Source organism: Alosa alosa, chromosome 14 (genome assembly GCF_017589495.1).
Source record: "Alosa alosa isolate M-15738 ecotype Scorff River chromosome 14, AALO_Geno_1.1, whole genome shotgun sequence".
Lineage (NCBI taxonomy): Eukaryota > Metazoa > Chordata > Actinopteri > Clupeiformes > Clupeidae > Alosa > Alosa alosa.
This window is the reverse complement of record NC_063202.1, coordinates 29207219-29219568: the sequence shown is the minus strand read 5'-3', so window position 1 is coordinate 29219568 and position 12350 is coordinate 29207219. Positions and strand designations below refer to the sequence as shown.

The window sequence follows — 12350 nt, the reverse complement described above, 5'->3', positions numbered from 1 at the left end:
TTTACTGTATCATATGCAAGCCATGACCTCAAACAGGCTAAAGAGTTTGTTTTGCAGTACCATGAAACGTTAGTGTTGACTCTGGGATTAAATATTCCAGTAAAGCCAGGCTTACTGTACGTAGTCACATTCCTAACAATTGTATGAGAACAGAAAACTTCAGTTCTACCACTGGGAGAAACCAATTTCAACCAATTTGCCAATTTCAAATTAAGTTGGGAGTCACTTACAGCATGTATGCATACTCCCAGTAGATATGCACAACACAACATGGTAGTTTTAGATCATACCAGCTTGACATAATGTGTACATTACAGACAAATACACTATTTTTATTGTTATTATTTTCAACCATGTCCACCAGACTACCAATATGACCTACAAGTCTAACCAGCCAATGCTACAGTCAAGAGCTTCTTTAATGCATCTACTAGTGGACATGCATTAGATGTTCCTAGCTTGATATCGATTATGGTAATGGTCTGAGATAACTGTAGCTTAGTTTTGGATTTCATGTTATCAGATAGCACTCTTGGCAACTTCCTGTTATACACAGTGTCAGTAGATTTAGGCAAAGAAAATGGACTGGCGCTGCGCAGAACTCCTACACTCTGCAATTTAAGTGAGAGAGATTGACCATTTTCCCCTGACAGGAGGCAACTCTCCTGTGATCAACAGGAGCATGTTGAGTAAACAGCTGTTTAAGAAGACAGAGGCATCAGTTATTTTTAAACTTGTCAGCAAGTGATGACAAATATATTGACCAAAACAAGTTCCATGACAATTTCTCATACTGTAAACTGCAAATAACTCCACTGGAATGGGGGCAATGCATTCCATTACTATATTAGGCTAGGGTATGAAGACAGCCATCTTATCAGACCAGATAACTTTCTTGATCATTCATAAAAAGCTAGGAAACTATCAAACTGAGATAAATAAAATACATGCACATGTAAAGTACAGCCAGGTAAAACTTTCAACAGGATATAGACCCCCCACACACACACACACACACACCCACACCCCTTCTCAAGGTGAGATGTGTGTGTTGATGTTACCTTGAGACTGTTGCTGGTGGCACTGGTGGGAAACCACTCATGCATTGTGTTGCTGGTGGTTGAACAGACTCAGGGGTGTGCACAGCAAACATTGGAAGGGGTAATATTTTGACTCAAGGCTGATGACTTTTTTAACTGTGGCTTAATTAGCGTTAACCATTAACCACTTGTGACTTTCTGCAGTATAACATTAAGACACAGGTGGAGGGTGCTTACTCCTGTGGTTAGGGGCCTTTCTCTCAGAGTCGGGCACCACAAGGAATATGAGGCCCGTCAGCAGCACAGCTCCAACATGCAACTGGCTGTGAAATGGTGACATCAGAGGTGGGAGGTTGCTAGATGCCTACATCATGTTTCATCACTCAAACAAGTCAATGCACATTGTGTCTATTCCACTCATAACTGTTTGAATAGACAGAGACTGCAGCAGTGTAAGACAAAAAGGCCTATAACAAGAAAGACTCATGTCTGCATATCTCCTCCTTAGCATTCAGCTTAACAGTAAGAGTGTAGTGCATCAGAACATATGAGGAAGACGCAAAAGACTACCTGAAGGGGCTGTAATGGACTATCATTTTCCAAAGGGTAACAATGGACTGGATTCATGATTGATAATGGAATTGCTATCACCATTTTAAACGACAGCTGGGTTTGCTGGTAGAGCCATGGTCAACCATTCGTCTCAACCATTTAAAAAAATTACTCCCGTTTTCAGGTACAAGAGTCCTCCACGGGCAGAGATAAAGCACTCACTGGCTGGTTGAATCCAGTAGAGAGGACAATCCCATGACCAGGCCGCTGCGATAACAAAGATCACCGTCACACTTCAAAAGGTCCATCTGGGCATTCCTAGGACCATTCACCTTCACTGGATCAGGGATCAGTAAACTTAAACCCCCTCCAGGGAGCCCAGCAATAGGAGGTGAGAGTCTGTAGGTCACTGAAAAAGCTGGTGCATGGACTTAATAGCAAAAACAGCTAGGTCTATTCATAACTATATACAGCTTGAACAGACCGCTGAAGTCAAGACTGGCGTTTGATGGGAATGCCACAGTACAAAGGTGTTTAAACAGTGAAAAGCTTAAGACAGGGTAAGTGCAGGGGAAACAAGCAGCATATGTCTTAAGTAGACCGACAATAACCCTACTTAGATCTCAAACATAGGTATTGAAAGATACCACACAAGGCTGAAAAAAATGTCCTTTCTGTTTGACATTCGGATCGAAATGAACACAGGGAAAGAAAATGTAATTTCACAATAATATTTTGCATGAAGTAAGCTGCTTGCAACTTCAGTAATTCAAAAGGATATTTGACTTTCAAGGCATCTTGAAGAGGATAAATATAGCTATGTTGTTGCATGTGGACCATACCTCTTAACACATTGATTGAGCAAATAGTGATCTATTATTTTTTCCTGACAGAGGAATTCTGAATAGCAAGTGGATAATATGACATACAAAGAATGTTACAGAACTTTCTGCAGCATGCATAAACTGCAGCATGCATAAACGTTCAAAATGTGTCTGCAGTAAAAAAATAAATAAAATAAAAAACATGCATAAGCTCTAGATCTCCTCTATCAGAGGAGAGGAGCTCATCAGTTTGCATCGGCTAGATAATGAAAATCCCCCTGAGGTCTCTGCAAGGAGAGATGTCAGGGAGGAGGACAGGTGCTTTGATAAGAGGGAGAACCAGTTACACAGTAGCAATGAACAGTAAAAAATACAAGAAACTGGGTTGAATAGTGTGCATTAGCACTGGCACTGATGTTAAGAGGGAGGACATCAGGTTGAAGAGTGGGCTAAAATAACTAAACTTTTTTCATTTTACGCCCCGAATATGTGCCACTTTTATTATCTTGTGCATTATAAACATAGTCTTGCCTGAGTTTGGGTAGAAATATATCAGCCTACAACCTCAACAATGCTTAGCATCCTTTCCCAAGGATGTCTTATGTGGTAACTAACAAACACAAACACACACACACACTCACACTCACACACACACACACACTCCTCAAATATATACACACACTGCCCACCATGTGAATTACAGCTAAAAATACACTTATGAGTCTCAACTCCAAGGCGTCTTGCCATCCTTGGGGAATGCTCAACCGTATGTTCAGCTACGTCTCCACACAGCTCTGTTTCCATGCAGCGGTCACGTGAGCCGGCTCCCTCATTAGCATGCTCCCTGTGGCCAGGGGCACCCAACACACAACAGATAACCAACACAGAGGACGTGACACATAGACAGACACACACATGACAAACATTCTGCAATGAGGCAAACCTCATGGTGGAGAAGTTTGGCACACATGAGAAGCCGATCCTAAAGCCTTCTCTCAACCTCTCACTCTGTTCTCATTACAAAAGTTGGATAAAGATTTCCTGAGGCTTTGCACAACTCCTTTGGATTGTGATTATGTAAAACAGTTAGCCACTCAAGCAAGGCCTTTTCCTAGGGCAAAATTGCATGGTGGAAAATAAAAAGATGAAAACAAATAAATCCCTTGCTGCCTCAAAAACGTGCCTCAACCACTTCCCAACAATGGATTTCCAATGCTTTGCCCTGTAAAAACATAACGCCAACAAACTGAAGCTTCAAACCCAGGATCGATGTGGATCATTCCTTCCCATTCACAATAGCCTGAACATTCCTTTGGGTTCAATGTGTCAAGCTAAACTATTATGTTGTAGTTGGCAATCCAAGAATCCAGCACACTTCAATACAGAGTGTTTTCAATAAACACTTAAGCTACTCAGAAAAAAAGAAGCAAAACATGTCCAGGCCATCTCTGCGCACATTAATAAAGTCTGATGTGAAACCAGCTTTCGATATTTATTCACACTTATACTATCAGTCGTCACAATACCAGTGAGAACATTCTTCAACCCTTTCCAAATGCATGCATGCACTTCACACAGGCAAACACACACACCTCTGTGCCATTCTGCCATCGTGGCAAAACCGCTATGCCTGTGGCATTTACTCAGGGCACCTCCACACTGGGGAACAGAGAGCACGTTTGTGTGCCCGTAGGCCTGGGCAGCTTTTCAGCATTCCCTCTCACTGTCCCCCCCTCTGCGTCAACCAAGAACAGGAGAAAAACAGATGCATTTAAGGAACTAACTTAACTGTGCAAGGTGGACAACATCTGGTCATCCATGCTTTTTCTCATGGGCAGATCTTAACAGAAATGCAGGTGAAAAGATTAATAAAGAAACTGAAAACAGACAAAAACATATCAAACAGAGTGTCAAAGGAAACACTTTCACTGACCTAGGACAACTGCTGAATTGCAACAAGGAGCTTAATATCTCCCTCGAAAAGAACAATCAGTTACAACAAAAACTGAGTGAAGGAGAGGTAGCCTACACGAGTGAGGGAACTGAATAAGCTTTACACAAGTGGTTTTCACTACATAGTCCAGCTGGCAGACAGTCCCCGACAGGGACTCGTGAGAAATGTTTTTCTTATCAACACATTTAAAACAAATTACTTAAAAACCAAAATGGCACTAGAAAAACATCAAAACACTATATAGCGCCAGACCATAAACAGTAAACCTCCTGAACAGTTAATAGCATCTCAATGGCCAATGAGAGACAGAGGCCTGTACAAGAAAACATTGAAAGCCACCCAAGGCAAGGTTTGCTGTCTGCACCTCAGTCATGCTCAAAATACTTCAATAACAACAACTGCAGCAGCCATCAGTGAACCTTTACCCAGGATTACCTACAGGCTTAGTCCTTATGTAATGCCAGCTGTACCTAGGTATTTAGCCTGGATTCTTATTTTATAATGCCCCAAAACAGGATTACTTTTTGGCTAAAAAAAAGAAGTAAAAACCTACATCAAAAGTGCCAAATTGCTGTAGGTGGATGAGTCATAAGCCAATCAACTATGATAAGACAAGTTTTAGCATTGCCAGTTTACATTCGACACAAGACAGTCGTGACAAAATCAAAATTAAAGAAATAAAATCTGAGAACAGTTTTGTCTCTTATTTTGTCTGTCATTATGAGCTTAGAACTATGCCAGAGGAAGTACCCAGGGAAATCAGCAGAGTTTTTTTACAAGCAATACGAAGAGATAGAAACACACAGGAAATTGAAAATACACCAAGGGAGAGGGCTTGCCTGGAATCTGAAGTCTGGTGGATAGACCATTGTATTTACTTACAGTGTTGCGAGTGTTTTTCTTATTCTGTATATTATGTGTATGACTATCATAAGCTAATGGATGCCTAATTTTCCTCCAGGAAAATGTATCTATCTATCTATCTATCTATCTATCTATCTATCTCCAAACAGCAGGAGAAGGCATAAATATTGAACATGAGTCATAACTAGTCAAGAGGGAATGTTTGAGGCAATCATTGCCTTCATTCTGTTATTGTTGAGGTGCACACAATAGGTAATGTACATTTCCGTTAGCTAAACAGGTCAGTTTGATCCACTGAAACCAAAACACTGTCCTAGGGCTTTGGTAAACAATCATAAAGAATGTCTGAAAGAATGCCATTCCACCACAAGGTCATTTTGTGATTACCTCTTTCTTTCATAGATCTAAATGTGGTCAGCCTTGTTCAATCACTTAAATGTAACAAAATCTTAAATCCAATGTAATCAACATTACATTCAGTTTTTTAATCACCAGATTAGGGATCATTTGTCATTCAGCATTCAATGGTTTAAGGAATACGTTTCTTTAATGGCTTCTTTACCTTTATCCAAAACCAATTTCACCAGGTGACACTGGTTTGGAAGTGAGGCGAAACCCATACACACATAAATTGCTGACCCCCTCAGTCATTACAGATTAGGTGAGGTGAGAGCAATAAGATGTAGTATATAGTTGAAATGTAAGCCACCCTTGTTTTTATTGGCAATGTCCTCTAGAGCAAAAATGTGCTTTGGTGGGATCAATGTCAACTTGACTTCAAGGATATGGCTACATCATGACAGTGAAATGCATCAAACTGAATGCAGAGCTGGTATTCTTGTTAAAGTTTTAGTCTATAGTTTTGACAATAGGCCTACTAACCTTTGAAAATGGGCAACCACTTAGGAAGAAGATTGCACAATCAATGAAACAAAAGGTTGTATGCTTCCAACAAAAAGATTGCGAAAAACTAGGCTACTTGGTTTAAAGACAACACTCAATAGTGAATACAATTCACTGATGTGATCATGCACTTGACAGCTATTTTAGGCATTTAAAGCAGTTAGCTAACATAGCCTGCAACACGACAAAGTAAATAGATATGTTCAGTTAGACATAAGAATTTCTAGCCTTATTTTCTAAAAATGGTATTCTGAGAAACGTTTTCAAAACTATCTTTCGAAAAGTCTCGTGTCAGACAGCCATCCGTTATTAGACCACTATAACATATCCAAAAAGAGGCCATCTTACTTACTATGAGCGGCGGCAAATCGTTTAAAAAACTCAACGTGGCAACTCGCGACCCACAGCCAAATGGTAACATTCTATCTAAAATTGATCAAGCGTACTGCGAACATTCTATTTTGTGAAGATGAATATAGAGACTGGTCAATGAAGAAGCAGAAATGCCTTAGGTAACGCACAATAAATCTTAAACAGATCTAAAGTATCCACACAGGCGTGCTGAAAATGTAATGTGAAACTTTGAAACTCTAAACTCTAAAACTCTAAATTAGCCATTACGCTAGCCAGATACCTCTGATGAACACGCTACTACTGATATCCTCAGAATATGTGAGGAAGAAACAGCAGATGCTGAAATCCCGAGAGAGGTCATATTAGTGGAGTGGACCAAATACAACCTGTGCGTTTTATTAATGTGTTCAACATCACCAGTGTCTTTCTCGGTTTCTTAAGAGTAAGAGTTTATCCAAGTCAGTTTAGCCTAACGTTTAACTACATTAACAGGGAGGATTGACCCGCCCCCTCAAGTATTAAGTTTACTGAGACGCTAGCTAGTCAAGTTAACAGCTAACGTTAAGTCACCTGAGACTGTATGCAAACATCACTCACATATGTGAAACGACAAGATATTCACAGGACATTGACATAGCACGTTAAGAAAAGCCTGCCGAAGAAAAGAGATATCAGACAGTAACTGCGTGACATAGTGAGGCTTGCTAATGATCTTGACAAGCTAGCTAACGTTTAGTCAAGTTTACGTGTGGTAGGAAAAGAAAACAAACTACGCACGCACGCACACACACACATGCCTGAATGAACGCACACACCGTAAAATATTTACTAAACTTAGCAGGCATACCTTCACTGAGTTCGTGATAAAACAGAAACCCGAACAATGGTGTAAAGCTAACTTTACCTTTAGAGTAGAGGGACTTGGGCGAATTAAGGTCGAGGTCCGCACTCAGAAGAGATATGAAATCAGAGGGCATCGCAATCCCTCTCTGAAGAGGTGGGAAACTGGTCAACAGCTCTTGAAATGTGCCAGTGCTATAATATCATCTGGAAAACACGTCAAAATAGGAATTCAAAGTATCTGCTACAGGAGAGAGAGAGAGGCAGATTCGTATGCATCCGTTTACATATCCTCGCTATAAGGTACGGGTCTCCGTAAAATGACTAGCCTACCTACGAGTTTCCAATGTGCTCTGTTTCCTGTGCTGCCCCTCCCACCTAACGCAGGCGCGTCAACCAGGACAGGCTGCACAGATATGTTGAGCATGTTTCATTCTGTGTGTTGCTGTCAAAAGATGAAGGTCATAGGTCATTTTTAGAAAACTGGCTTCTGGTTTTATTTTATTAGGCCTATATTTTGCCCACTTTAGGCCTAGATTGGGACAGTTCTGGAATGTTCTGGACAGTTCTGTTTGCAATCCAAACTCACTGCAAGCCTACCCATATACATTTTCATCAAGAAACTACTCTCATTCGAATTATATCAGCCATATATAGCAAACTGATGGCACTCTCACACTCTACTCTTTCTGATGTAAAATCTCAGTGGGAAGGGGAGCTGGGGGAGCCTATCCCCGAGGCATCTTGGGAAGCCACCTTAAGCAGAGTACAACTCATCAATTTGTGCAAGGCATGGACTATTACAATTTAAGATTGTACATCGCATACATTGGACTAAACTCAGATTATCCAAAAGGTTCTCGGAACACTGTTACACTGTACACTGTTGTCCAAAGTGACTTACTTATGTCAACTATATTACAAGGGACACTGTCCTCAGAGTTAAGTGCCTTGCTCAAGGGCACAAAGGAAGCCAGGATTGAACCCACAACTTTCAGGCTATTGCACGGTAATAAGTACTTTCAATTAGTCCCAAAGCTGTCATCACTGCACACTCTGTGAGTCAATGTTGATGGAATCATGGGGACCTGTCCGCAATTTCAAAATAACCTTACATGCTACTCTCTCATTTGACTTAAATGTCAAATCACTCACCACGTCCATCTTATGTGTAGGATCCACCCTATAGGCTTAGACTCTGGTTCATATGTTCTTCGCTTTACACCTTGATAATTGGAATACACATCCACATGATCTACCTAAAATGTGTCAACTAATCTATGCAATCAAGTACTGTTAAAAGAAGAAAAACAAAATATGTGTTGTTTTTTGTTGTTGTTAGTTTTTATCAGGTATATGAATGCATCATGCATGCATGTAGACATAGAAAGATGCAATAAACTTACATAGGCTTCTTCCTAGGCTTCTTCTTCTAATTATTATTATTACAGTGCATGAAAATGCACTGTACTGTTCTTCCTAGACTTCTTATTATTATTACAGTGCATGAAAATGCACTGTACTGTTCTTCCTAGGCTTCTTATTACAGTGCATGAAAATGCACTGTACTGTTCTTCCAAAAGTCTTCTTATTACAGTGCATGAAAATGCACTGTACTGTTCTTCCTAGGCTTCTTATTATTATTATTAGAGTGCATGAAAATGTTATCCGAATTTTTCTTAATATTATTATTCTTCTCACGCTTTTTGTGCGTTTAATACAGCTTCAACCGTTTACCTTAGAAACTTCATTCAAACTGCGTTGCGTAGGTCTTACTTTTGTGACTTCAGCTATGTATTTTTCAACTTTGTAACTTTTATACTTTTTATTTAAAAAAAAAACTTATAACATTTCCCCATTGACTTAACATTAGATTATGACATCACAATAGAGCAATTAGAATCCTATGCCAGGTGTTCAGGCCACCTGGAGCCACATGTCTCAGGCTTTAAGCATACAATATGGCCAAAGATCATTGATTACTAATTGTCGAACGTTTGCGCCTCTCGCTCCGCTTTAACCCTCTCTGATATGGCTGTATTGAGACTGCAGATCAGGGGGTCAGGATTTGTAGGGTTAGCTTCAGCCACGTAGCATGGCATTTGGCCGCCGACATTTTTGAAAACATGGCGTTACATGGTTGCAACCTCCGGCACCAGGTTTTACATGCTGATTGGTAGATGACAGCTCATGCAGGAGTTTAGTGTTGGGCACGAGCGTCCTCGCGCGTCCACGTTGGTTTGCATTTCTGGAAGACGACAAATAAATAACTACCTACTTGGATTAAGCTACTGATACTTGTTTTAGTGCCTACATGGTTAGGCTATTATACTGGACTTTGTGGTTAAAAGAAAAATTAAATGTTGTCATATCAGGATATTATTTGCCTTATGTGTGGGTTGACAAGGTAACTGACTATGCATACATTTTAGCAGATGCATAGCAATGACCTATATCCAATTATTAGCCTACTCATTGCGTTGTGTATGAAAACTATTTTAAAACGTAGACTGTAGTCCATGACAACGCAACGTCTGGATCATGTAACCTGTCTCCCCAAGTGATTTAAAACGAAACAAATGTCAATTACTTATTTAGGTTGCTTTCTTGCAACACTGACATGATTAGGCTATGCATTTGATTTAAATGGCCAGGCTTCCAGTCGAGGCAAAAGCCAAATATCAACAACAGTTGCAGACTCTTGAAATGCCTGCTCGAACTACCCGAGGGATGTGCGCTTCTATCGGTAAGTTTAACTTGGGTTGGTTTAATTTCGTCTGCCTGCAAATGTAGCCTAGGTTTAACAAGCTGCAAATTCACACTGGGTGCAGCAAAAATCCCAGCTATCCACAAGTTTCTTACATCCCATGTCTACTTAATTATAGTCATTTTCGTTGGGATAGCCTATTGCGTAATAGGCATTTAGGAATCATCATGCGTAAATAGCATTTAGGAATCATTATTTGTGTAGCCTAATAAGTGACTCAATATTGATTCGCATTGTTTATTATCACATATGAACATCACATTAAATAACCTAGGACTTAAGACACAGGGCAAACGTCTACCACCACTCCCAAAATGTTATCCCAACCAATTAAATAAGTGAAGCGCGTTCCCGAACAAATTATTTTACTCTGAGGGAATGTCCAATCTTCATCAACGACATACCGTTGTACCTGACGTTAGGCTTGTTCGACTTCGGCTGAGTCTGACTTGGTCTGACTTTCTACGTAAACGTGATCTTCAGAGGCTAGTCGGGAGGAGCTACAACAGAGGGCAGCTCATCCCGGACAGGCAGGCTACAGTCTGCCTGACTCGCGGGAGATATCGCGGAATTTTGTTTGCAATAAACACAGCAGAACTTTCATTCCTACTCATTAAAATGAGCATGATGACTGATGAAATAAATTCTTATGATGTAGTTTAAATAAACCACTGTTGTCATACAGTTAACAGGCCTGCATTGTAGCACATAAATGCAATATCAAGTGTTTTCCCTATATGTGTGTCTATCTATTTAGCCAACAGCAGAAAATAACAGAATATCCAAACGTTTTCAGTAGGCTAGCCTACCATTGTTGCAGAAATCACATATAAGAAGGTATCCCTTCGATTTCTGTTTATTTTCGCATATTCCAACATAAGGAAGCAGCATGAGCCTCCCGTCATAATCGTCATGAGGACATTCCTCCCAAATGGCCCTATCACGTCTTTGAACTGACGTCATGAGGGCGTGTTTCAGCTCGTGCAGCTCGTGGAAGGCAACTGCAAGATCTGTCTGCAGGCTGTGTTTCAGCTCGTGCAGCTCGTGGAAGGCAACTGCAAGATCTGTCTGCAGGCTAAGACTCCCGCGATATTTTAAGGCCATGTGACATGGTGTCACGGTGGTAAGTCCCTCCCCGGCTGACAGAAGTCGGACAGAATTTCTAACCAGCAAGCATTGCGTCCATCCCAGTATGCATTGTGTTCAACCCAGCATGCATCACATCAAGTCAGATCTGCACAGATCTGCCGCAAGTCGAACTCGCCTATTAGGCTTGTTCGACTTCGGCTGAGTCTGACTTGGTCTGGCTTACTACGTAAACGTGATCTTCAGAGGCTAGCCGGGAGGAGCTACAACAGAGGGCAGCTCATCCCGGACAGAAAGGCTACAGTCTGCCTGACGTGACTCGCGGGAGACATCGCGGAAGATATTGCGGAATGTTGTTTGCAATAAACACAGCAGAATTTTCATTCTTACTCATTAAAATGAGCATGATGACTCACGAAATAAATTCTTATGATGTAGTTTAAATAAACCACTGTTGTCATACAGTTAACAGGCCTGCATTGTAGCACATAAATTCAATTTCAAGTGTTTTCCCTATATGTGTGTCTATCTATTTAGCCAACAGCAGAAAATAACAGAATATCCAAACGTTTTCAGTAGGCTAGCCTACCATTGTTGCAGAAATCACGTATAAGAAGGTATCCCTTCGACTTCTGTTTATTTTCACATATTCCAACATAAGGAAGCAGCATGAGCCTCCTGTCATAATCGTCATGAGGACATTCCTCCCAAATGGCCCTATCACGTCTTTGAACTGACGTCATGAGGGCGTGTTTCAGCTTGTGCAGCTCGTGGAAGGCAACTGCAAGATCTGTCTGCAGGCTAAGACTCCCGCGATATTTTAAGGTCATGTGACATGGTGTCACGGTGGTAAGTCCCTCCCTGGCTGACAGAAGTCGGACAGAATTTCTAACCAGCAAGCATTGCGTCCATCCCAGTATGCATTGTGTTCAACCCAGCATGCATCACATCAAGTCAGATCTGCACAGATCTGCCGCAAGTCGAACTCGCCTAGTTACTCCAGGTGGCCTGAACATCTGGCATAGGATTCTAATTGCTCTATTGTGATGTCATAATCTAATGTTAAGTCAATGGGGACATTTTAGTAGTTTTTAATTAATAGTTTAAAAAGTATAAAAGTTACAAAGTTGAAAAATACATAGTTGAAGTCACATAGTAAGACCTAC

At 40.8% G+C, this 12350-nt stretch overlaps 1 protein-coding gene across 2 annotated transcripts in view; it reads right to left on the bottom strand.

The window, feature by feature from the left end:
* The window catches only part of nfat5b (nuclear factor of activated T cells 5b), a 45043-nt gene extending 37359 nt beyond the window's left edge, over positions 1–7684 (bottom strand). Inside the window, exon 1 of one of the 2 annotated variants that reach the window (XM_048262447.1) lies at positions 7396–7684. In XM_048262447.1, coding sequence (XP_048118404.1) covers positions 7396–7468 — 73 coding nt within the window. In that variant the 5' untranslated portion in view covers positions 7469–7684. The remainder of the gene's footprint in view (positions 1–7395) is intronic. The other variant, XM_048262446.1, reaches the window with a different exon arrangement.
* Between the last annotated feature and the right edge of the window lie 4666 nt (positions 7685–12350).